At 38.1% G+C, this 27,716-nt stretch overlaps 1 protein-coding gene across 1 annotated transcript in view; it reads right to left on the bottom strand.

The window, feature by feature from the left end:
• TENM3 (teneurin transmembrane protein 3) overlaps positions 1-27,716 on the bottom strand; it is a 352,902-nt gene that overhangs the window by 321,338 nt on the left and 3,848 nt on the right. The window contains 1 exon segment of the mRNA XM_009277346.2: positions 7,145-7,447. Within this exon segment, the coding sequence (XP_009275621.2) occupies positions 7,145-7,376 (232 nt within the window). The 5' untranslated portion in view covers positions 7,377-7,447.

Raw genomic sequence — 27,716 nt, 5'->3', positions numbered from 1 at the left:
TCCAGTCTGCAGAGAGCCTACAACCACAAATCTGACAGGTATGAACTGCCACATTAAGGCCAGTACGATGCTAACGACATGACATACAGCTTGAAATGGGGAAAGAAGGTGAGGAGGAAGAAGGCAACACGAAGAGAAGCATGCAAAATAGTCTCAGTCTCACTGCTGTTCCTCCAGATGTGGAGGAGAGAAAACTCTACCGTTATTTCTGCCTTTCCAAGAGGGAAAGGCACATCTGCCACCACAAGTGAGTGGATAGACCCACAGAGGAATATGTCTCTCAACGTGGTAGAAAAATTGAGTAGTTCAACAGGCTCTGAACTGGTATAAAGAAAAAACCCAACACACCTATTCAGAATAGCCCCATACATTTCTATTTGTAGAATTTCATAAACAAGTATCCCACATGCACGGGAATCAGCTCTGCAATGCATGGACAGAATGAGGCACTCAGACCATCGTTGTAGGTAAGTGCAAGAAACAATGGAGAATACAGACCCAAGGACTTCTGCAGAAATGAAAACCTCTTTTACTCCCTCTATCACTCACACTTCCGTCACAACACCCCCAAAAGGGTTTCCGTTCTGTAAACCCCCATAATAAATGTAGTGTAGCATTGTCTTAATTTAGATTTTCTAGCAAAATGAAGACAAGAAAGGATTTATGACTCGGACATATTTATGGCACTGCAAAGCAAAAAAGTAGAAACACAAAACTTGAGGAAAACGTGTTCCCATGGCTCTACCATTTCCTCTTTCAACTTTAATAAGCTCAGTAACGCTGAGCATTGACTCTCAAGCCAGTAAGTTGTGGCATTTTACAAACTAATTTCAGAAAGTATCAAGGAACTTTCTGAGGAATTATTCCTATTTGACATTTCTGCTTCGCTTTCCGCATTTATTTGCCAGTGATGGAATAAGCAACCACTTACAGCTTGGCCTACAGCCCTGACTCTCAGCCCTAAGCACTAAATCAACGAACAGGACAGATGGGACTCTTCAGCCTCTTTCATTCCTCCCCTCACCCCATCTCTAACCGCACACTTTTCTAGCTTTATTCTCTCCATAGATATTAACACGCTGAAGTCATCTTTCATAGCCAATGATGTGATCCATTTATCTCCCCAGTCCTCAGTTTAGTTTTTATTATGAACAGGAGCAGCACATACGTCTCAGTATGTGAGCTACAGAATGATATAAGAGCAATTACAGACCCTCTACAATATCTTCCTTTCCATGAGGCTGAAAGTCCTTGTGAAGGCCCCTTGCTCACCTTATAAATTCTTAATCATTATTATCAAGAACTTAGTTCTCTTATTTTGCAACTGGACTAGTCAAAGACAAGGTTTTTACTCTGTGGACCAAGGCTGTGTAGAAATGCCTGATCAAGCAGTCTACTGCCAATAACCAAGGTTGATTTTTCCCTGGGGAATCACAATTGCCCTTTGTCTCCAGATCCGTAGCTCATCTACGGACCATGACTCATAAGGAGCCAATTTCAACTAGATGAATACCTTAGAGCAAGTGTACGTATCACTGAGCGTGAGCTAAATATACTCCTAATCAAATAAAAGTGAAATGTTTTTCTTAGTACCACTCTGTAGCTAATAGAATAACTTTAAAAGTCAACAGATCCTTATCACCTGGAACCTGAAAACCAATTAACTTCTTATTGTTGCTTTAAGAAATAACTAGTATAGCGATGAAAGATGGTAATATTACTTAGCACTTACAGCACTTTTCATCTTCAAAGCATTTTGCAAATATAAACTAATTAATCCTCCCAACACGCCTGTGAGGTGGGTAAGCATTATTATTCCTGTATTACAGAGGGGAAAAAAACCCCACCTTGTGCAGAAGGTTATGTGCTTAGCTCAAGGCCACAAAATTATCAAGAACATACTGGCACTGTATGCTGCTTACAGAAGTTACCCATTCAAATCAGGCCGATACTGCAGGTGGCCATGTTTTAGCATAATAAAAAAGTATCTGTCACGATGACAATCAGGACACATCTTGCACTGCAGTCAGGAACATAAAACACTAATTCTGATAGCTGCCTTAGATTTTGAGAGACAGTGCTTGCAGTGTCACTGAATGGTGATGAATTTGCTCATCAGGAGATCACAAAGTCCCTTCTATATCATTTCACACCTTCTTGTAAATAATCTGAAAAATGGGCTGATTCAGTTCTACTGAGAGTCACTTGCCTACTCAATAGTCAAAATTAGCTCATCAATAAGGCATAGGTGGTGGAATGTCAAAAATGGTCTTACCTATCTATCCTTCCATTGCTTCAGACAGGTTAGTTTTAAGTACTCGAGCTTTAGGTTTAAAAACATGACCATTTAAATCCTTTAATCCTACAGTTGACATTTATGGTGACTGAAAACATTAATCATTTTGCTATCCAAATAACTCATTTTGAGCAGCTAGTATTTAAAAGCAATAGAATTTGGAGTCATATTACATTAGGACAGAAGTTGCAATTAATGTTTCAGGTTTCTGAAGTCTTAAAAATGTATCCTTGACAGTGTTTAATATCTTAAACAATAAAATAAAATTGTCAAAGCATGTATCACTGTTTCAGGTCCCTCTTTCACTGAATGGTGAGATTTTTCTAGCACCTAAATCTAATTGTCACAGGAGTGTCAGCTGAAGGATAGCTACGATACATCCGCACAGTGTAACATACTGTACACGGCTTTGCTTTTCAGCAACCTTGTATCAGTGATCCAGCATACCATGAAAGAAAGAAATTCTTTTTATTTGCTTGTTTGGTAAGTTCAGCCCCACTTTTTGCAGCTCCAAGGAGTTATTAGGGCATTTAATCTAATTTAGGCACTTAAGTATTCCAGAAGAGTAAAGGTACAAAACTATGCATACAGGTACTTTCTCCTGCAAAACTAAAAGGGGTAGCATGAAAATAAATTGATGTTGAAGCCTGGCTGACAATGAATTGTTCCAATTGATAAACACAGTGAACTCATTCTCACTGCCAGCTAGAAAGACCAAATAACTTTACCTGCAGGCTAAACTATAGTTGACTCAAGCTTTCAAAAAGTAAAAATTTAACAAAACCTGCACCACCTCACCGGGTCTTCTATTAGCAAAAGGTGTCCTGCTGCTCAGCTTTTCATTTCACACAGTTCACAAACACTGCTGTGATTATTTTGTATGAAAATATGAACATGCGCAAATCTGCAGTGCATCCTTCCACCTGTGCTCGTGGGTCAGCCTCCCACTCCTGTGCAAAAACTCACTGATGTGATACGTGGATTACGCTGTAGGATCACTATACTGCCCTGCAACAACAAAATTCTTTGAAATGGAACAATGACTCCTTATAAGAGGTATTGCATATTCCTCTCCTCCCTTTAGCATGTATCTGATGGTAAATAAAATACAGTTTTTGCATGCCTGTATTTTTCTTATTAACTTAAAGCACCTGTATAAAAAGTTTTTCAGTTCTTGTGAGTCCAGGTTTGATTCATGTTCTCCTTCAAATTGTTTTCATATTATTATATTACTTCCAATTATTTTTCCAAATGCAATTTTAAAAATACTACTTACTTTCTATATTTCTACGATCCTTCCACTCCATAGTCATGTCACACTTTCAGATATTTTTGCATAGCAGTCTCCTATGTACATTATATCACTTCACACAGCAGTTTAATTTTGTAAACACAGGAATTTCTCTCTGTACAACAGAGAAATTCAACTTTATACAGTCAGCTTTAACCCTGAATTCAGCAAGATACTTGGGCATATTCCAAAATACAAGCATTTAGGTTGTTGAATTCACTTAGAGAAGTTGTACATTTAAATCAGGCTGCTTGTTATAGTTGGATACTTCGAAACATAAGAGAAATAGGTGCCTTCTTCCTCCCTAACACATAAACAGCAAACAATCATATCATCACACCTTGGAGATTAAACAGTCTTTCATGACGCTTCATCCATTGTCAAGGATGAGACTAGGTATCTTCTCAAACATGCAATATAAAATTGAGTATCTAGCTTAAAAATACTTTTAAAGAAAAAAGCTCATGGTCTTCATTTACATGGCTAGGTGCCGAGTTTAGTTATTCACAGGCTTACCAATTTTTTTTAATCTTATGTGGGGATTAACAACAAAGTGAAAATAAGTAACTAAATTAGAAGTTCTAAAAATAGTAGGCTAAATAATCCTCATCTAAAGAGTTAAAAAACAAAACCAGTCTTGCAACAGATGAAGGGGCTTGAGAAGAAGGGAAGGAGACCACAGTAGGTCTTATCTCTCGTTGATGTTAACTGCCTAGATGAAGTTACAATTTCCTAAACAACCACACCCACTCTTCCAGTCTTGTCAACTGGGTTTCAAAATTAACAAAATAATCCCAGTTATATAATAATTTCTCATTCAAATATTTCACTGTATGTTTTAAATGCTGTTTTTAGAATTACAGTGACAAACATATGCATTTTTAGGCTCTTATTTCTATTTATGCAATTAATCTCAAGCAACAGAAATTCAACAGACAAGGAAAAAGATTCTGTGACAGGAACTGACAATTGTAGAACTTCCTCTCCACAGGTAAAGATCTCCTGGGGTAAAGCTACCACTGAACAGGGCACACCTATCTCCTACAGCAGCATCCCTTTCTGAATTCCTACCATGGGATTTTGGGAAGCAGGAAGCACGAAGATGTGTACTGAGACAACTCAGGAAGAAAGAGGTGAGAAAGTTCTGATCCATTAGCAGAAAGCTTTGAAGGGCTTTACCCCAAAACACCAGTCATAAAAACACGCGGACATTTTTAAATTGTGCCACATTTGAGAGATTCGAGAAACTCACGTAACTGCTCCAGTAGCTTTCCAGCGGATGCTGGAAATTTGATATTGCTATTTTACACAGTCTGGGCAAAAAAAAAAATTAAACACTCGTCATGATTAATTTTAAAAATTAATTTCCAATTAAAGGTATTTATTAAAACTTACCTTTTTTGCTTATAGATTTATTTCCTGTTGATTTAGGAGGCTAGAATGTAATTAGATTGTCAACAAAGCCACATATCTGCACTCTATTTCTAGACAGAGGGGCAAAAAATAAATATGGGGAAGTGTGTTTTATGTATTATTTAAAAACCTTTGGAATGACCTTGAACACCTTTTCCACAAAATGCTTCCAATGCCAGAAGCAGTAAATTCTCTCAGTCAAATATGAATCAAAGGAACACACTATCTAAGACTGCAAAACAAGCCCTTTATAACCTGACCCTATCAAACCGGCGGGTAGTCCCCAAAGGTGCTAAACCAGCATGCATTAGAGGAAGCCAATAAGCCATACAAAAAGAATTGAAAGGACAATGAGGAAAATCAAACGGGCACAGATGACAATGTTGAGATCACTGGAAGGTGAAGATGACACTACACATCCCAGACTGCCATTTTAGGCCTATAGACATGTAATATATTGCATATTGGGCAGTAAGTATTAGCTAAATATTACGTGCTTTTCTGAAGAAAATGAAGAGGAAAAAAACCCAAACCCCAGTGCACCATCATATGTGACTTGCCAGACTACATAAATTCTTCCATTTCGTTATTGCTATTTAAAAAGAACAGTACTCTATTCAGGCAATAGTTTGAGTTCATTAAATAAATGGTGCCTATTTTGATATCACTTTGTCACTAGTAATAAGAAACGGTCTACAGTACAGGTCTTAGAAAACTTCCTCTTGATTTTACCTCACTAAAGTAATGAGATCAAGGTGACTAATGACTTAAAAAACTAGAAAGTAGTGATGACCTGCAGTTTCAACACATCACAGAAACCAAAAATACACAGCAGAAAGCAGACAGACTACAGTAGCAGCAAGCCTCAGTTACATGAGTCTAAGAGAAATATTTTTATTTCCCTTGCAAACATTTGTAGGCAAAAAAGTCAACACCATCTGCCCAGCTCTAATTCTAATGTAAAGTTATTCTACTTGGAACAAAGAAAAACCACCAATGGGGAAAATATTTTTAAACATTTCTAAAATTAAAACTAAGGACTTCCTCACAAGGAGGAAGCTTTTTTTTCCTACCCCTAAACCTATTCTTGTTTCCTCATAAAAGATAGCTTTATACAGAAGACTGAGGCGTAGGTTCACACAGCTCTTGGTCTAGCTTTATCCTTTCAGATAGCTGGGCTGCAGTACTCCGCATATCTCATAACTTTTTTCTTTTTAACTCCTTATACTAAGTACTTTAGTTGTGGAAATGTAGAAAAGCCAATTCCAGAGACTACACTTTTGAATCCAGAAGTGATGCATAAGTGCTTAACCCTTCCTGGAGCCAAGTGCCATCTCCCAGAATCACTGAGGTCCAGAGGGACCTCTTGAGATCATCTAGTCCAAACCCTCTGCTCACGTATGGTCAGCTACAGCAAGTTGCCCAAGGACCATATGCAGTCAGGTTTTGAGCATCTCCATGGATATTTAGATTTCTCATGTCTCTCCAGTCCTGGACTCAGAAATTCAACAGTGAGCTCTAAGCAACCTTTTAGCATCTGGTTAGATATCGTAGATATCCACTAAAAAAATCCCGCAACAAGCCCAAATGCATTAATCATGAACTAATTTACCTTACTCACAGTACAGTGCTCTATTACTGCCCTTGCGAGCTGGAAGATAAAGGCACTGAGCTAATGCATTATTCATATGCTCATCCACACATACTATGTTTCCCCAAACCTGTTCACAGGGCTTCTTGGAACAGTTGTGTTTGTTTATTTTGATTCATTTTGAAGCTATTTACATTTTAGGTATACTAGAGTGGCAAACTTTTGGGCAACCTGTTAATAAGTTGAATTTATGCTGGGGGTCTAGTTTTTAAACTGTAAGGCCTGAATACTTCACTCCTGAGTCTGCAATGTTGTCACTGACCCATTGCCCAACATGGGCCGTTTACTTAACTTTCCTGTGCATCATATATTATTTATTTCAAAGATGGTACTCAATGCTTTCCCATCTTTGTAAAACATTTAGGGAGATACAAGTGAAGTGTACTATGTGTGTAGAGTATTACTAAAACTGATGAAACCGGTATAAAAACATACTCTTCCCACAGCAAGAATGCCTTGTTACTTGGTACTAACGAATTATACTCTTGCCTACCTTGTCTGGTATACTCATCTGCTTCTCTGTGGACCAAGTCTTTTACCCGGTTTCCATACAGCAACCTAGAGGAATCATGATCAAAAGCTTTCAAGGTTTCACTGGAGCTGTAAGACTTCTGTGTAGGCACTCTGCACTCCTCATTTTCTGCAGAAGAATTTGTATAGCGCCGTTCCTTGTCCCGTCTGCTCTTTGTCAGGGAGCAATAAGGCCTACGTTCCTTCACATCCATACTTCATTCCTTCTCTGTGCACATCAGTCCAGCTTATTTGGAAGTCTTCTCTACATTCAGCTTACATTCACCTATAATGAAATTAGAAAGACAACCGCTGATGTGTTACAATGTTCTCTAATTACTGTGATTGCTTCCTAACTATCTGGAAGAGAAAGAAAGACCTGATCAACGATGGGTGAGACACATTCGGTAACGTTTGCAAGACTTCCCAGAGTTTCATGCATGACCTACCCTGATCAAAAAAATTAGCAACGAAATTCTTGTGAACGACAACACAATACTTTTCATTTTTATACAACAGATTAGAAGATCAAAAGCAGACTAAGAACTGGGCAGAAAAAAAACATAGCTTTTCAGCTTTAAGAACGTGTTACTCGCCTAAAGTCTATCTGTAGGTAAGTTGTTTTCTCTTTTTCTGAGAAGGATGCATGCTTTAGTGGCAAGTCTGACTTCCTTCTGCTTGTCAGAAACTGCTGTTTTTAACGTCTGTTTTTTAAGTACAGACTTCTACAACTTTCTATTGTCATTTCTATTCTAAGAAAATTGTTCTCATCAAGAACATACACACATAATTTCACAGCAAGCTACCAAAACATGATATGCAGGAAGACTTCTTCCAGGTAGTATATTCTATATGACTTGTGCTAGAAAGCAAGTAACTATTTCATTTGTAAGTGACAGCCAGAAATAGGTTTTCCTTCCCTCAAGTTTTTAAGTAAATTTACAGTAAGAATCTTATTTCTATTACTATTTATTTTTCTTTACTGTTTCATTCCACTTAATTTTCAAAACAAGGCTTCTCAGTTTCATCTCTTGGGTCCTGCACACTTAACCAAAATATCCACATTTCTGACAAATTAAGAAATAGTTTGGAAACTTTGCTTTTGTTTTTTAAAGAAAAGTGCTAAAATAAAATATAATTTGTATCTTTAAACAGCTGACAAAAACCAGCTAAATGAAGAACAGTTCAGATTATTTTAATACTTTGCACTTGCACCTGTTAACTGAGGCCTTGATATTTCTTGTTTAACACCTTATATATTAGGGTTCTCTCCTTTGTCTCAAGAAGAACTTTCTCCTGGGTGCTCCCCTCAATTTAAAGTACTTAAATACCACAACTGACTGTTTTAGGAAGTACTATCAGCCAAGTCCTTGTGACGTAGAATTAAAATGACAGTTTACAGCACATATCACAAAGCAACAGCCAACTCCATTTGCACTCTGTTCTGCCAAAGAATATTGCTTTAGAACTCTTCACCTATTTCATTTTAAACATTTAATATCAAACTAATTAGTTGTCACTCCTGAAAAGATTTTTAGCGAGTATTTAATTCACTACAGAACCGTAATTCAAGTTTGTGAATGGTAGCCGGTCTTTTATCATTCTGTTTTGAAATTCTCTGAAAAGCTCTTGCATTTCTTGACCTGTGTGAATCTCAACTTAGACTAAAAGACAAAGCTACAAAGCCTTCCATTTAAGCAAACTCTCTTCTATATTTATTACATTTTCAAACGTTAAGTTATTAAAAAGAAACTGAAATATTTGTACATAATCAGAAAAAATGTTTTATTACACAATAGTTTATTAAATTTGACTATTTAGGCGTGCCCATGCAGCATGCCTTTTTAATTTATATGAAACACTCAGATTTTAAAATAGTTGACTAATGAATGCAAGTTCTTTCCATGTAAAAACAATTTTCTGGACATTTTATAAACTTTGTGTTTTGTTAACACTAAACTGAATTGTGATTTTAAAAATCATTATTAACAAATACACACAGGTATTCTTTTGCAGTGTAAAGACTTCATGTAGTAGCATATAGAATCATAGAATAGTTTGGGTTGGAAGGGACCTCTAAAGGTCATCTAGTCCAATATCTGCCCTTTCATCTACGCATGTCAAGACTTTAAAGGGCCACTAATTCCTAATGTCTCTAAATTGTGCCCTGGGAAAACTGACATACACTATTCATCAAAGATGAAATTTACAAAAACATTTATAATTAATCCAAACCCTTCTTTGCACAGTACTTTGTTACTATACCAACCTAAAATCCTCAAAGATTTAATCTATGCTGTAGCATGAGGAAGTACTGATCTGCTTCCCACGGAAGTCAATTAATTCAATAAAACTTCAAAAGGCAGTTTTCTGGGTTATCTGTTGCCTCTCCAGGCAAAGAATGAAAAGGTTAAAAAAATACAGGCTGTTTAATAGCACCACATTATGGAGACACTTTAACAATTATCCCCCTGCCACAATAATGAAGACTAGTGGATTTTTTGTGGGCATTTAAAAAAAAAATCCTGTAAGATTTAAGAACCTGATCTTTTTGAATCTGGCATTATACAAAACACTTGTTTACCTTCAGTAACCTGTACCTTTAAAAATTAATAGTATCTCTGAGCAAGTTTTAGGAAACATTTAACATCCTCAGGCTCATGCCTTTGAAATTATTACACATATCTGAAAGAAGGAGACAGAATAAAAGCTATCTTAAAGATCTGTCTACAAATAAATGTTCCCTACCACGATCAGAACACAAACAGAAAGAGAGAACACAAACATACTTGCAGAATACAGAAATAGGTATCAGTGTTAACGTTTAAGCAGTAAGCCAGCAATGACAAATCAAACAAAGGAAGACTTGCAGATGGCTTTACAAGATCTGAACTGTAAGTCTTACTACTGCGGTGGGATGTTTTACAGTCTCAGGACTGTGCAGGACTTACTTGTTCCATCATGAATTCCCCCATCCGCTTTTTTAAAAAAAACACCCCTCACCCCCAACTTTAGAGAAATATTTTCAATTATTGGGAAAAACATTTTAAGGAAGAAAACCAAACTGTCAGTTACTGCACCTGCTCAGCTCCTTTCTTATAAAGATCACTGTAGTTAAAATATTAACAAGTTTTCCCCACTCAAATCTTCAGATTTAAATGAACCACTGTTGCACAAATTTGAGCATATTTCATTTTTTCTTCTCCTCTGTCTTCTATAACATAAAAGCTGCATCCCAGGGGGAGTTACCCAAATGCACTGACTAGCTTTCTTTTACTATGCCTTAGAAGAAGCTCAGATGAAATATTGGTAATGAGTACAATACAAACTCAAGGGAACACAGCAACTAATTTGACGCATGAACAGTTTTTTTGACAAATCAGATTAAATTTTTAAACCAAATAAAATTAAGTTTATTTTGTGACATGTTACAAAAACACTTGCCTTCATCTGCAAGTAATTTTTGCCCATATGTCAATATTTATGGTCCATCGAATAGCTTCGCTCCAATTAAATGAAAGAATTTTCATAGAGCAGTATTTACAAAGCTATTGAACTACTAACTCACCCACTCACAAAAGGATGTCAAAACAGCTGTGCTAAATACTGTTACATGTTGTATTACAATGCTAACATGAAATGGCCTGCATATACTGAAGACAATCAAAAAAGATTTCGCAGGTGCATGCCACTACTTCAAGTCTCTGTCTAATGCTTTTCTAAGTATAAAACCTGAGGATGCTCATCTGTGTCACTGAGCATTGGGATCTCCCGCGACCTTTTCAGTGATCTGTCCAATGTTACAGGCTCCTGGCTGGATTAAACAGGAGAGTGTACGCTAATCACCAGACTGACATGTCAGCTGTTATATAGTCATGCCCATCCCATTTGTGTGCATAGCTTAGCTGACTGCAGCCTCAGTCAGACCGCGCTTTCCCAGTGTCACTCTAAATTTTAAAACCAGTTCAAAACCGTAAAAAGGAGATGCCCGTTTTTAAACTAATACTTACCTATTTCTTTTAACTTAATTTAGAAGGGAAGCAGGAGAACCAGAGAAGCATTTCTTGTACATGACCAGGTCATTGGGACCACAAAACTCACTCCCTTATGTGCCGGGCTACTTTGAAGACCTCTGACATCATTAGCACATTTAGCACAATATTTAATTACCAAGTCAGATAAGGTACATACATATAATAATTAAAACAAGTAGGTTATCAAAATTCTTTCTTTTACTCTAAGTGTTGTAGAGAGCCCAAGTGTAAACACCAAAACAGAGCACAAGGCATATTCACACACAAGTGTCGAAGCTACTGTGGGAGCTTTGATGACTGAAGTCTCAGATACAGACAAAGCTGACTGATGCTTCTACCACTACAGTGGTAGAAGTTTTACACTGTATTTAAAATTCCCCAGGACAGCCTTTCAGCAGTTCCCCTTAATCACCTATTGCAATGTGAAATACAGTTACTGTAGTGAAAAGGAAAAAAAAAAACAGTTACCTTTTTTACAATAAAAAAAGCCTCAACACTAAAGCCCTACACTGCAATATAGGAAAAGTAAAACAGACGTAAAATGTAGTATATATTTTAATTGCCAAGATGTAAACGAGGCTTTAGGGTCATGCTACAGAATGTTATCTAAAACACCCAGCTACAACTTTAGCATGCCTGCAGGCCTTTTAAACTGTTATGGAAAATTATTGCATTTAATTCAGCAGCTTCAACTCCGAGCTCCCCAAAGGGTTATTACAGTTTGGCAACAGGATGGTAATCCTGCCTAACGTACACAGTGCTCCCTCCCCATCTCTCACTCAGAGAACCTTCTTCCAGCATTAAACCTGGTTCAGTGAACACCAAGGTAACTGATTAAGAAATCTAAATATACCTCAATATTTTATGCCCTTTGATATCTAAAAATCTACATAGGCGTGAAGTAGTAAAAAGGTAAGAAATAAAGATGTTTGTAACCAAAATGAAGAGATAATTGTATAGAAAAGATTATATGACTGCTTAGGTCGATTTATGGATCTACTATAGCGTGTATTATAATCCCTTTCAATGTGTATATCCATTTTAGACACCTCAAAACAGAAAGCAAAAACAGAACTAGTTCTGAGAATAACAAGAGTCATTATTTTAATATATACAGTGCTGGAATAGAAAAGGTTTCAAAAATGAGAGGATAAAACTAGTAGATTTCTTTGTTACAGAAGAACAGTAACAGAGTACAAAATACTGTTATAAAGAAGGCCAAACAAGATCTCTCCTACTCAGTCTCACAAGGAGAAGGAACAGTAAGGAAAGCAGCACGCTGCTCAGAGCAGAGCCCTTCTTCCCTCCCTGAGGCCAGCAAAACTGAGCCAGGGAAGGAACTTATATATTACATACCACGACCTTCCCTCCCAACACCAAAATGTAACAATTTAGGCATTCCTAAGAACAACAGTGTTCCCAGCTGCATTCAAAAGCCTGCATTATTATTACTGAATTATTATTATTTTTATTACTAATTACCATTATTATGAATTAAGAATCATTGATCCTTCCACATTGATCCCTTAATACAAGCACAGTCTGAACGCTTGCTTAGATTGGGAACAGATTTCCTTTCATAAACACAGGCATTAAAAGAATTGTAAGACTTTTGGGAGAAGAAGCAGGCTTGAACTTCTGTCTGAAACAAAAGCAGAGGATTTTATGGGCTGCGAGTCAAGACAGTGCCTATTCTCAGCATTGACAACAGTTGCCGAATATAATGTCTAAGTAGTGCTGCTGAATAGATACATTACTGCAAGTGTCATTATTTTAATTTAATCATAATTTCCTTTTAATCTGTAGTTGTTTACTAATGTAAATATTACATTAGTTACAATTTGCACTAGGTATAGTACTTGCATGCCTCTTAATAGCAAAAGAACAAAGCAACTTCAGCTGATACATGTAACAAGTAGATTGAAAAGCCTAAGTGCAATATGCAGAAATTAAGAAAATCTCCTGTCCACAAAAATACTCACAATTCACACAACTAATCACCCATAAAACCTATTACAAACAAATACTAAGAAAAACCCAAAAGTCATAAAAGAGTGATGAAATTTCCACTTCAATGGCTGATAAAGTGAGATATGTCAGAAATCAACTGAGCTGGAAAAATGACACTTTGAAGAGGTGCTTAGGATGATCTGTAGCCATGGTGTGCCATTAGTCAAACTGATGACTCTTAATACATGGACATTTCAGGTCATCATATCTAGAAACTCACTTCTTAATATTAAAAGTCTGTCTTCCAGCACAGAAACTAGAGAGGATGCATCCGAAGTCAGCATTCTTAAGGGGGAGTGGGAAACAGATGGCCTGGCAGGCAGGCAGTTCACAAACCAAATTTAAAAAAGCCTCCTTAAGTCACTAACTATCCCTACGTTTTAGAATTAAATTACGAACGAAAAAGAAAGGGAAAAAAAAAGAAAAAGGAAGACCAGTAAAAAATATTGCATATTCTTCAAGCGTTTTCCTCCATCAGTCAGGGGAACAGAACACTCGTATCTACCATCACTACAGGATGTAATGTTAATAAAAAGTTACTTTACGTAGTCCATCTAAAAATCTCAACTTCATTAGAGACAGAATAAACAACAGATAAATGTACTCTATGTTCGTTATAAAGTTTCTTGCAATAAGAGTCGGGAAAATTAGCAAGATAAAGAGTTCTGCGGGGTCCTGGTTAGTCAAAGAGGTTGATGTTTGTGTAAAAATTTTGTTGCCATTACTTAAATTGAAACCTGGGGCGGGGGGAAGGAAAGAACACCTCATGCCTTCCCTCATATGGGTAGAAAGAGATGACGCACTCTCTGTAACAACGGGAGTGGAGGGAGTACTTCTCTGGATGGCATCTTCCTGTGAGGGTATGAAGATCGTACAGCAGCATTTGAGATGGAGCTACAGCTATTTCTGCTTGCTGGAAGCCCTCCAGCACAGCACAGCAAGGCTGCAAACCTTCAGAACAGAAAACTGAAAACAGCCCTAAGTTGGCTATGCATGCATACAGCCTGGGGCTGTGCTGGCTGTTAAGTTGCCAAGCAGGCCCTGCAGAAAAACATAACTTGCAAGGAGGGAGGGCTAAGACACTGGATAAACTGCTCTCTGAACAAGAACAGCCTCTTCGGAGGAACTCAGTACAGGGTTACACTGACAATTTCTGTTCCTCCTTGGGAGAAACCGTTTGCAGGAACTGTCATGAACTCTGATCTTGAGAGGAAGTGTCTGCCTCTAATTTGGGAGATTTGAGTAAGGTGTGTTATCTTGAAGGGCCAAGAGAGCTAAGTGAGAAAGAGAACGCAAAGCCCGAAAGAGTGAAATAATGTGGTGTGCTCCTGTAGAAAGAATGAGGGTGGGAAGATGTGATGAAAAGATGGAGAGGCAAAGGAAGTTAAGGGAGCAGAAATGCTGCAGTATAAAGAAAAAATGAACACCAAAATGAGCTCAGGACAGAAAGGGGAGGGAGACAGAATCATTAGCACTCAGTATGGCAACACTGGGGAGGAGAAATGACACAGCAAGCACAGAAAGAGAGAAGAGTTTAAGAGAAAAAAACGAGCGGAGGGAGAGAACAAAGAAAATTTCAGAAGGGAGAGACTTTGTGCCTCATTTACTTCAGAGCAAAGTAATAAACTCTGAGAGTCAGCATTGGGTAATTCATTACTCAGCAGCAACTAAAAAGGCCTAAATACTTTCCTCCACTCCTTTAAACTTGAAATTCATCCTTTATGCCATCATCTCCTTCCCCCCACCTCCATCTTTTACACACGATTTCCACCCCCCCCGTGTTCTTACTCAACCTATCTCAATGGTCTCCTGATTTATGCGAGTATAATTCCTTCTTGAATGGTATATCCCAAGTTTACTTTTACACCTGCTCAGAGCTCTTCCACATACTCCACTTTTGTTCTGGAACAAAGCCACAGAAATCTAGGGATTTTTAAAACTAAAACAAGCGAGATGGAGAACCTGACACAGGAACAACATGTAACAAGCCATGAGCATCAGCAAAGGTGCCACAGTCCCTGAATCCCCAAGCAGAGCACACAACACAACGGTTTCTGCATTTCTGTTTGGAGAGCAAAGCTATGTCAGCTCTCCATCTGAACAGGCTGTCGATCATTCAACTCCCCCTTCAACAACTCAGAGTTACTTTCAAACAATTTGACAGTAGTGAGGTTTCAAAAATAATACATCTCTCAAGTCACTATAAGGGAAATGAAATATATTACATGCGACATGCAAGAGCTGGGCACATAGTCACAAGGCTGAGCTGAAAATATCATGAAGGTGTCTGAAAATGAAAGGAGGACCTGAGGAAACTGCAACGAGGCTCTGAGCAACCTGATTTAGTCGAAGATGTCCCTGCCCATGGCAGGGGGGTTGGACTAGATGACCTTTAGAGGTCCCTTCCAACCCAAACTATCCTATGATTCTATCATTCTATGTCATTGAGGACACACTGCAGAGGGAAGAAAGAATAGCAAAGGGTAGGTGCTGAAGCTATTGGTGTAGTCGCATGACGTGGGATACACATGCACCATCAGCCTTGGTTTCCATGAACAGCTTCTCATAGTGAAAGCTGAAATTCCAGATAAACAGGAGACATTCACAAGAAGATTTTTCTTTTCACAATGATCTGATGGGTAACCAGATTTTTCAGTCTCAGTCACGTTATAATTAGGATACTGTTGCAGCCTGGAAACCTGGAGAATTATTTAGTGACTAACCTCAACAGTGACTAGTATACTAGTGCATATATAATATATATAGTATACTACAAAAACATACTGCCAATTTTTTTTTATGCTCAAGAACTCTGTTTTGTTCAAACTTAACTCCTTGCCCCCCCGACTTTCTTTCTCAAAACAGCAACAAACCAAAAAAACACACAGACACAAACAAGAAGAGGCCCAAACATGATAAAAAATCCCTACAGAAACTTGAGGAGCACTGTATACTCATACTGACACAACATTCATTTACCACTCCTAACACAGTAGTGTGAAAATTTATTAGCTAATGCCTACATAACATGTAGTAAAGCATTGTTTAACTTAATCAAGTTTACATTAGCAATCCCTACTACTGTATTTAACTATCCCATCTATTCAGATCATATCAGCTGTCACGTCTTCCTCTACAGTCCCCAGGTTCCTGCCTCCCTCTCTGCACAAGCTGTGTCCTCTTGTCACAACCTCTAATTGTCTCTTCTTCAGCACTCTCCAACATCAGCAGACAGTAAAGGCTGGAGGTTGTTTGCCCTGCTGGAACGCTTCCTTTCTGTAATCCCTGTTCTAACTCTCTTTCAACCATCCCTTTCATAGCATCAGGTTTTTAGTCTTACCTTAAAGGTCATACAAAAACTTTGTCCTGTAATCACCCTGTTCCACTCTTACCTCCCAGGTTTTGTCTCCAATTTCAACAGAACTAGGACTTTGATTAGGGCAAACAAAAGAATAATGCATTTTAAAGTAAGTTCTTTGGCTAACTATGCGAGAGAGAAAATTTCCCACAGTACTTAGCAGTTTTGTTCAAAGGACCGTGTTTCTCTCTGAAAGCGTCTGCACAGCCTACTCCAGCATGACCCTAGCTGACTACCAACCAAGATCCTCTCTGGTAACAGTACGTAAAGAACAAACAATTAACCTTTAATAATGCAAAGCCTCCTTCAGGAAGCTGGGGAAGTAGGACAAAGAACTACCTCCTGCTGACCTCCTCTTCCACTGGTGTGTGTTACCTGTAGGTAAGGCACCCAGCTGTGCTTCCACATACTGCCAAATTTCTACCACGGGGATGCAGCAGAGCTGCTGCTGGCAGAGCCCAATGACAGCACCTGGTCCACTGTGCTCACATCTCTGAGAGAAACCAGTCTCGACTTGTAAAAAATGCTTCACTGCAAGAAGATCCCAATTTTGCAAAAGAAGCACAAGCTTCTACAGTAACTGTTGAACACCTTCACATTATGCTTTTGGAGTGGAGGGAAGTTGCTTCTTTAAATCCTTTAAATTCCTACTTAAGATAACACTCAGGATTTCTTAGTACAATCATTGATTAAAAATCCTTCTAACTAAAGTAACAATTCACTTCAGCAACAGATCTGAACGTGACCTTTAAAGGATGGGCAATTTCTATCCTTTAAAAAAGTCTCTTAATAAAATAAATTGAAAATATAAAATAATAAAGCCCTCTCATGAGTAGAGGGGCTCATGTCCATCCTAAAGTGAAGGACCCTATAGCATAGTAGGAAGTCTGAGAAGTTCCTTCAACTGCATTAGCTACATTCAGAAGCATTTAAACTTTTAGAAAAATTCTGATCTATCTCTCCTACTCCTGAGGAGTGGGCCAGGACTGAAGAAATGCAGGGATCAGAAAAGGGGGAAAATGCCCAGCACCTATACCTGAAGTTGGTGTCATCAAAATCTTGCCTCTGTATTTGCACAGCTGAGGAGCACCCTTAAAAAATGCACAGTACTGAGAGACCCAGTCGGTACTGAAAAGTTTTGCCAACATAGTTGAATTTACTAGAAGCCATAGCTTAAGTTAGCAAAATTTATTGTGCAGATGCAGCGATGCTGGCAGAAGAGTGCACTTTTAAAACCACTGATGTAGATAAACCCTGAGACTGGAGCCGGTCTGATGAATATCACAGGCTCTTAACGCATCCAGGTGAAAGGATGAGCACACCCAGCAGGGTGAATGAAGGGGTTCACATGGCTCGGCTATCGTCTCCGGACATACTCATCTTCTGGGGGGGTCTCATTCAGCTGGGAACAATGAATAGGCTACTCCACACCTCCAATTCATGCGCAGACTGCCTTGTGCTGCACGGAGCTGTTGGGCAGGATTAGTGATACAATTTTTGTGTGTGTAAGTTAATTGGGGTTTCCAAGAAGTAGGTGTCAGAAAGAAAAAGATTTAACATAGGATATATGCCAGTATTTGGGGAGCTTATCTTTCATATGGGGGAACAGGAGGGATAAAGGAAATCTTAATATTCCTTTATGTCAGTTAGGATCTCCATGTAACTGAATTTAAGTATATGTAATCAAAGAATTCTCACACACAGACAGCAAGTAGTGCAAACAACAAAAACCCCAAACAAACCCACAAACAGCAAGCACAGCTGTAATAGAGAAAGACAGACTTGCACAGAGTTTGAAACATAGTGATGGAGACTAGAGCACAGCAGGTAAAAGAGATTGGAAAGGTGAGGAGACATTTTATAGCCCTGTGGCCTGACTAGGTACATAACCATCAGATTTTAATTGATATGCAGATCTTGCTTCCCTAGCGCTTAAAAAGCTTAATTGAACATTACAAAGATAGTGAAATGTATATGTGCACATCTAACTATATATACACATATAAAAATAAATGTTACATATATGCATATATACATAAAAATAAAAAAACTGTGAAGGACACATTGTGGGGAAAGTATTATTAGAAGTCATCTTCTTTTGAATCTAAAATAACTAAAACCACTATGTAGCTAACCTCAGTCAAGCCAGCTTGGGAAATTTATGTCACTAATTTGATTCTCTTACCCCTTCAGCAATTGTATATTCCAAAACACTTTAATGCTGATAATTTGTCTCTTCACAATAATGAGTTCTTTATGGTAAACGTGACCAAACCAAGATAACCAGGGAGTACTGGAGAACAGAAGGCAGGGAAATGAGTTCTTTATGGTAAACGTGACCAAACCAAGATAACCAGGGAGTACTGGAAAACAGGGCAAGGCAGGGATGTTCTTGTAACTATGTAAGTTCAGTTTTTAAATAGTCTCTCTTCCCCCTACCCTGAAAAAAAAACAGGGGAATCTCCCCCATCCAAATAAACATGGGTGGAAATTTTTAAATTTAAGTGACAAAACAAATGTTTTGTGGTGCAAAATGCCATTGTGGAGATAAATTCTACACTGGTTTTGAAACTAGAAAAACATAAAACTGTAATTGCCTCCAAAATCCTTTTATCTATTTATTCAATTAAAATGAAAATTATTGTGGAAACAAAACCAGCATCACTAATAACAGCAAAATATTGCTATGTATTGCTCTGAATTGTCGTACCTGTTTTTCCCCACAGGGCTATGTTCCTGTGTACCTGAAGGAGAAATTAGTAGTTTTTGGCAGAGGTGCCAGATTTATCAGGAGCTGCTGCCTCAGAGAGGAAAAGTACTGTCTATCAGCAAGTCAAAAACATTGCTGTGAGGCTGCATCTTCCACAACCTATTTAAGCATTTAGTTACCTTTCACAACAACACAGCAACAGCAACAAAAACACTGCGGGCTGGTATGTGACTCTGGTTTAAAGGGCACTGACTGTCCTGTAGAACTGTTAAATTAGAGATCGTGTCACAGTGATTAAGTAACAGCTACAATATAAGAAACTAATGAAGTAGTATCTTACCTCACTAGGATGTCAGTCCTGAAAGCTTAAGCATACCAGTTCAGTGTGCGCCACACTTGTGATAGGCCACAATACAGTTTTCTTAGAAAGCAATCTGTCAGTCTCAATTTCTGAATGCCTTATCCATAAAATCATGAAGCAGGTTGGCTTCATCAAATGAGACATAATTCAGATTTGCAAAGTACCGTCTGCCAGACACCTGGTGATAAAACTCTAGAGTCCGGGTTTTCATGCAACGACAGAAAAAAAAGACTTGGGAGTCTTTTGAGGGAGTCTCTGTTCTCCCTATCGACTGAAGAGGAAGCCAACAGGATTTGGCAGATGCTTACAAGAAATTAAGTTTAAAACTCCTTTTTAAAAAAAAAAAACAAAAAAAAAAAACCAACAAACCAAACAGAACCGCTTTCCTTGTTTTTTAAAAAAGCAAGATGAAGGGCAATAGCAATGGTAATAGCATTCCCTTCCCTCCTCTCCCGTTTGCAGATGCCCTCGTTCAAACACTCATCCAACAGGAGCAAACCTGTGCTCCAGCGCTCTACAACCGAACAGGCCTGAACGCACACAGGATCATCCCACACTTCTCCTGCTGAAGCCAGGCCTTGGTGTGGCACGAAGGAGAGTCATGAAGCCAGGAGAGCAACAAGAAAGAGTTTGAGAGGGTTTGGAGAAAATGAGAAGACTACCTTTTCTCCTTAGGCAGCACAGCATTAGCTTATTGCTTGTATCTACTTTGTTTTATCATTAAAAAAAAAAAAAACATCTTTTTAGCCAGATTTAAATAAGAAGTTTCTGACCTGCAGCTATTACTTCAGTCAGTCTGTTTTGAGTGCATTTGGTAGTGTTGACCAACACAGTTCTCTCAGACAGGAAATACGAGCCAGATGCTCGTAATTTCAGAAAGCTTTACTCTAATTATATTTCTATATATGATGTAGCCCAATAAATATGATTCTTGCCAATGCTAGTGAAAGGCCAGAGGCTTTGCACTGTCCTGGCAGCACAGGGTCTCAGGATCTGTCTGGGGTTGTCTTGACCTGAGCTGGTTTTAACAGTTGCCAGGTGGTCAAGCAATTATTGCCTTGCCTGTCCCTGAAAACACCACGGGGAAAGTCTGACACCCTACAGTAGTAGGGTAACAGAGAGAGAAGCCCTTTATGTCAGCTGAGGCTGGGGGAGGCTTTGGGGCAACTTTCAAAACATGAGCTGGCAATTGATGAGAATAAAGCAGGCTATAGTAAAACATATAAAAACAGCCCCAAGTGGACCAAGATCAAGAAGGAAGCCAGCCCCACCACGAACACCATGATCCCTGCGGTGGAGGGCAGGGAATGCTGGTGACTTCTTGGAAACACCCCTGCATGCCTGCCATTTTGTTTCCACCCTCACAACCCAGAGGAACACTGGAAGGGTGAGCGTAACACCAAAAAGGGGTAGGCACTTGGAAGTTTTGTTTAACAATTTTAAATGTATTATTAAAGAGGCTTTTCTACATTACTATGGTCTATTAGACTGTTAAAACATTAACTGGACTACTAAGAAATTCTTAGTTCTTTATCTATGGCATATGCCCTTTTATCTTAAGAAGATACAGAGCGTATCAATAGAGCGCATCTTCCCATCCACAAGGAATAGCTTTCAAAAGCAAATGAAGAACTGTAAAAGCTTTGGAAGATTTAAAAAAAACTTGGGTTCCTGAGAGCTGTAGATCATTAGCTCTCCTGCCCCTTTCCACTGCTTTTTCCTTACTCCATATGCAAAACCTTTGTCTTTAGTAACATGTAGTAGCGAGTAATGATAATAATAGATGCTGCCACCCAAGCTCTCATTTGGGCAATAGCGTCTGACTGACGAGTGTTTGTCATAGGACACTAGCGACATGCATGCTAAATCATGGCATAATTATTACACACTGCATCCAAGTGCTCACTTTCCAAATTCGAATAAACATCCAATAACTTTCAGAATAAAAAAAAAAAAAAAAAAAAGAAACTTTAGAAATTATCCTATTAAATTTGACCTACTGAAACAAAAGAGTTTTAAAGACTGTATTGTTAAAAGCTAACTACTTCAAGGAAACTATGAACAGTCTGTATTTCAAGTAGGCAAAACTCTACATGACATTAAGAACAGCCTTACCTTCCACCACATATCAGTTATAACCAAAACAATCTTACCGCCTATCTTTGTTTGAAGTACTTTTTACTACTATGGGAATTGGTTTATTTGTTTAGATGGATAGGTAATTTATCTATCTAGTAATTATATTATGGGTTAAAAGATCTGCTTTATTACTAACACTGTAATCGACTCACAGAGATTACTTGCTGAAACAGCAAACCCTTTTCACAGAGCTTCTTTGTTCCATTACTTTGTAAGACCTGTGATGAATATTAACCTTTATTTCAACACAGATCCTTACAAAAGAAAGAAGAAAAATATTCTTTCTTGATCCTTTGGAAGAAACTGCCCTCACTCCCACAGACCTTAAATACCCAAATACCCAGAGACAGTTTTGTGAAATGAATCCTTTGATGAGCTTCAGAATCACGAATTTTAACAAAAAAAAACCCAACCCATGTCTCTATACTTTTGCTGCTGCCGCCACCATTGCTAATGATTATAACCTTCCAGTACTGTGAATAATTCAGAAACTCATCTGTTCCTTTCAGTGTAAAGACAATGTTGAGAGAAAAAGGTCACTTTTTTCCTCCTTCCAACCACTGACTTTTCTATCCCAGCACCGGTCCGATCGCATGATACACCTAGTGTTTGACATGCATCCCCTGACAGCTTCTTAGCAGCAGTTAGTCTGTTTCGCTTAGAGTACAAAAATAATAGGAGCACAAAGGAATGACAACATTCAGCAGTTATACACACAGTACCAGCACTCACATTTGCTCTAGCTATTTCAGCTACTTGATGTACAGTAGGCCTATGTTTAATTATAAAGTAGGCAGATGTCAGCATACGTATTATAACCAGGCAATCTGGTACTGATGCACAGAAACAGTGGCACTTGAAAAACATTTATTAAAAGTAAATATGAGCAGTATAATCACCTGTTTTCCAAAGACTACCACTTGAGAATACTCCCCTTCAGGCCTTCTTGAAAAGACTGTAAATTCACTGCCAGTTCCTTTTTAATCTTGTGATTAAAAAGTACACTGGAAGGCTGTCAATATATACACATACAGTATGCAGTTTTATTTGAAAATAGTATCTGTCAGATGAAGATAGATCTATGCAATACAGTATTTAAGGGATTAATTACTGTTTACTTGAACCTTCTCCTCCCTTCACTTAAATTATAACCTTCTTTTAGGCCAAGAAAGCTTATTTTAAAAATACATATGCAAAGGATCTGTATTATAGTGAACGCTTCATTTTCCAAATAAAGATGATTGGTTAAAACTTTTTTAACTTGAAATTTTATTGAACTCTAACACGCATCCAATTGAAGGCTGCTGCACTGAACCACGAGTTTGTGTCTAACCATGAAGAAAGCCAGAGTATTCTTTGATACTAAAAAAAAATCTGCCAGTTAATACAGCAGAGCATAGCATTTAAGTATTTTTACCCATCTATTTAATTCTTTTCTTTCTCTGGCTGAAATCAGCTTGATGGTCAAGGAAGATGACCACCTAAGGGAGAATGAAAGATTACAATGCTTCCCCTCACAAATAAAAAATAAAAAACCCCCCCACCATAAAAACCCCAAACCCTCTCCGCAGGGAACAAACCACCCCCCTCCCCAATCCCTAGTGTTTAAATAAGACCTAGAAGGTTGTGGTTTGTTACCTGACATGTTTTCCCCATTTCCTTCCTTCTCGCCAAATAACTTCAGATATATCACAAAATGTCAAATTTGGTCTCCCTGGTTTTGCTGAAGGACTTTTCAATGTCTTCATTATTGAGATCAATGAACTCCTCTCTCAGACTTCAGCAGAAAGAACCAGAGCACTCTATCCTGAGGAGGATAACCTTTCTCCCAAGCGTCCTTCACTCAGAACCACCTCCCCACACACCTCCCCAAACATGGCTAAAAATGAGCAATTTCACAAAAATAAAACAAACAAAAAAAACCAGCGTGCATGCACTCATCTGCTATGAATTTTGTTTTAATATTTTCTTGAGAGAAAATACCAGAAATAGATATTTATCATGCTGAGAACAGGACAAAGTCTCTGTTTCTAATTTAAAAGCTCCCTCAATATCTCAATTCTATACAGACTGTCAGAAGCACGCTGCACAAAGAGTCAAATGTGGTTATAAGCTTCCCACCTCTCAAATGCTACACGTCTACAATCTCCCATTACAAACATCCTCTGTAAAACTGAGTAATCCAGACAGTCATAGTGTATTCTAAGTTCTTGATCATTTTGTATGACCCTCTCTGCAGCTCTAAAAAAAAAAATTACACTAGCACCATGTGTAGGTCTAGATTATGTCAGGTACTAAAAGATCCTAATAAACGCGTAGGCTCCTTTACACAACTCTAGGGTAACAAGATAGTCTTAGGTGTCTGGTAAAGAGAGCAATTCAAGCATCTGTTTTTATGGTAGAATTTACATATACTATATATATTCTAAATGATACAGCAATTTTTAATATTCCTTTTCTTAAGCTTGTAATTCCCCCCCCCCAACTTCAGGCAGGTATGCTGCCTGTATATTCAACAGACCATTAACAGAGCAGCTACTGCACTTACAGACAGGAATAATAGGAGCTGCAGTCCACGAAAGGCAGTTGCAGGCTTTCCTTAGCCACACAATCTATAAAATCATAGGATCATTTAGGTTGGAAAAGACCGGGAAGATCATCGAGTCCAACCATTAACCTAACACTGCCAAGTCCACCACTAAACCATGTCCCTAAGCGCCTCATCTACTCATCTTTTAAATACCTCCAGGGATGGTGACTCAACCACTTCCCTGGGCAGCCTGTTCCAATGCTTGACAACCCTTTCGGTGAAGAAATTTTTCCTAATATCCAACCTAAACCTCCCCTGGTGCAACTTGAGGCCGTTTCCTCTCGCCCTAAATGAACACTAAAGTCTTAGAAGCCAGCCTGCCTCTTCAGGACAAAATACCTCCCCCAAAGGCTGTGACAGAGTAAGAGCGCCAGCGTACAGAAGGCATATCTAGAAATTCATACTATAAGTTCAGCAGCCAGTAACACCATGCTCTGTACAATTTTTGGTGATTTTTCTTGTTGGGAAGAGAGTCAAAGTTTGGGTTTCTCCCACTTCTACTGGTGAAGTGTGGAAGGAAACTGAGCAGCAGAGCAGAAGAGGCATTTCATTCAATCCAATGAATTTAAATAAATTTCTACCAGCAGGTTTTACTGTCCAGCTCAGAGCACTGTCCTTCTGGGCTGCTGCGATGAACACTGATAACCAGTGCTCATGAACACGAATTTTTTTGTTGGACTTGCTTACCACCACTGATCTTCATGACATACCATATTAAAAACGGAAGGCAAACAAAAATGAAGAGCTAAAAATTTATCTTCAGCTGTAAACAAGAAATACCAATTGGTATAATGACTGCCATGTATAATTCATTTATTGTGTTACATCCCTCATACCAGCAAGCACCAATGCAAATTATACTAAGAAAAAAAAAAAAATCAATTAAATATTTCCTAATCTGTTGTTAAAACACAGCCAGCACATATAACAGAAATATTAATGTAAGACTATCAATTTTGATCAGTTTTTAGTTTTTTACATCTCAATTGTTGCATTTTTGAAAAAATAAAATCTAGGAAATATGCATAACTGTCAGTAATAAATCAAACCAAGTAAAGCATCTCAGTTTAAGGTTCATTCCTAAGTTTTGAAATAATTTGAAAACAATGATGAATGATGGAAAACACCTACACGAAAGATTTGCATCGTTTAATTGTTTTAAAGTTTGTAAGTTCAGTGAATGCACTGTCAACACGAAATCTTAAAAAAATACTTGCATTTAAGTTGTTATTTATCAGATTCCCATTGTCTCTCCCTAAGACGTTCACACTTTGAATTGTGTGCTGAGAAATGGAAGAATTTCGACAAATTAATTGCTTGTCTCTTTTTACTAAGATCATTAAAGCTTACTGGTAGCAGTAAAAAACATTGTTCATTAATTTTTATTGGAGCAGGGAGGAGGGAAGAAGAGGGCACTATGGTCCAGGCTCAGAGCAAAACAGGCATTAAATTAAAAAAAAGAGTAACAAATGGATTTTCGGAATGTGTACACAGCCATATGCTGCTAAACCTGCTAATACTTACATATATGCTTAATCTTACTACAGCAAGGAGTCTAATGTCTGGAAAAAAAAAATTACACATACAATTTTCAAGGTCACACACTTATGTATATGAGTTAGCCTATTGCTGTAAAAATATTGACTTGCTTGCTGAATGATTAAAATTCCAGTATTCCATTTTTAAATAAGCTTTGACAACTCACCTTAGAGTGATTAGTCAGAATCTCAGAATTTGCGATGAGTATGAAAAAAATAGTTTGTAACATACTGATTGGAAACAATCTGTAATTACCATAGCTGTTTCTTTCATGGCTATTTAATTGCCTTCCATAATCATTTACGATCCACATGCAGCTGTGCATTCTATATAAAAAAATCTTGAACAAAATTGTATGAAAATGTCCAAAGCACTTAATACAGAGCCTCTAATATTTTCATATCTAGCTGTTCAGGTTCATATGTGCCTCTCAAGAGTTTCCCAAATCCACTTTTTCACGACAACAAAGCAAACCTAATAGACAACACAGATTAAGATTTATGACAAATTTTCCCTTTTAGAAGTTATATTACAAACTACATAAAGAACACATAATAGCAAGCTTATTTAGCGTAAAAAAATACTTGTCAGTGAAGCTCCACTGGTGCGTAATGCTTTGAAACCCATGTTTCAAACAGAGAAAACAATCACAAATCACAACCTTCAGTAAAAGATACAACATGTAAACTGTGGCTTGAAGCACTCTCGTGGGAAATGTAAACTATTTAACTATATAAAAATGTACCTTTATGTGCCAAAATAAGCCTCTCTCTCCCAGTCTTGGTATCTTTATCAATTTATACACCTTCTTCACTGATTTTTCTCCCAGCGGGAGCCAGCAGCAGTTGCTGGAGGAAGCGGAGGGTTTCCCTCCCATCCTCCATAGCAGGTCAGGGTTTGCTACAGCCCAAAACCCCCATAGCCAAGCTTACAGCAAAGGGGCTGCAAGCATCCTCTCTTCCTACAGCCCTTCCCACTCCATGTACTCTTCAGGTTTCACTGGTAACCGCTGAATTTAACTCGGGCAAAGAGGAGAAGAATTTCAGGCATATGTTACACACACAGAACCCAATGGACTCATTAAGAAGGTGTCTTTTGTGTAAGGGTTTTACAGAGCTCCTGAATTCAATATCCCTCACTACTTCCCATATAAAGCTTGCTCAGTTTATGAGAATGTGTGCTTTCTCATTAGTGATCTCCAAACTTTCCCTGCAAGGCAAATTATCTGAATGATCCCATTTTAATCATAATCTGAAAAGACTAACACCACAGGTAGCTACTGTGTGTCATATTGGGGGTAAAATGTGACTTCTAATGTTTTCTACCAGCTTGTTGAGAGTAGAGTTGAAGACAAGACCAGCTACATGGCTGTGAGTATTCTGGGTAACTGAAAGGATGTAAAAAAAACTTTTTCTTCATTCAAAATGTTGTTATCAGCAAAACAGCAAATATTTTACAATGTTTATGTTAGAAGATCTTCTAAGATTGTAATATTACCTAAAAAAATCTACTTTCTCCCTATACACAGCAAGACTGGTACTCCTGAAGGGGGGGGGGATCGCAAACAGGAATGGTAAGATAATTGCAAGAGGACACAGGATTTTTTTCATCCCCAGTTTTATAGATGTTGTCTTCTAACCCCTCCAAACTGAAAACTATTTCAGAATATTAGGAAGTTATAAGAATGTAAATACAATAAAAGCACAAGCATAGAGACCAACTAATGGCAAAGTCTGAATTAATCCTGTGGAAAGATTCCCCCCCCCCCCCCACAAATTTATAACATTTGAAGAAAAATTCCTGGGAACACACCT

The sequence above is a fragment of the Aptenodytes forsteri genome, unplaced genomic scaffold (genome assembly GCF_000699145.1).
Source record: "Aptenodytes forsteri isolate BGI_AS27 unplaced genomic scaffold, ASM69914v1 Scaffold65, whole genome shotgun sequence".
Classification (NCBI taxonomy): Eukaryota; Metazoa; Chordata; class Aves; order Sphenisciformes; family Spheniscidae; genus Aptenodytes; species Aptenodytes forsteri.
The sequence above is the reverse complement of the archived record's forward strand: the minus strand, read 5'-3'. Positions and strand labels throughout refer to the sequence as shown.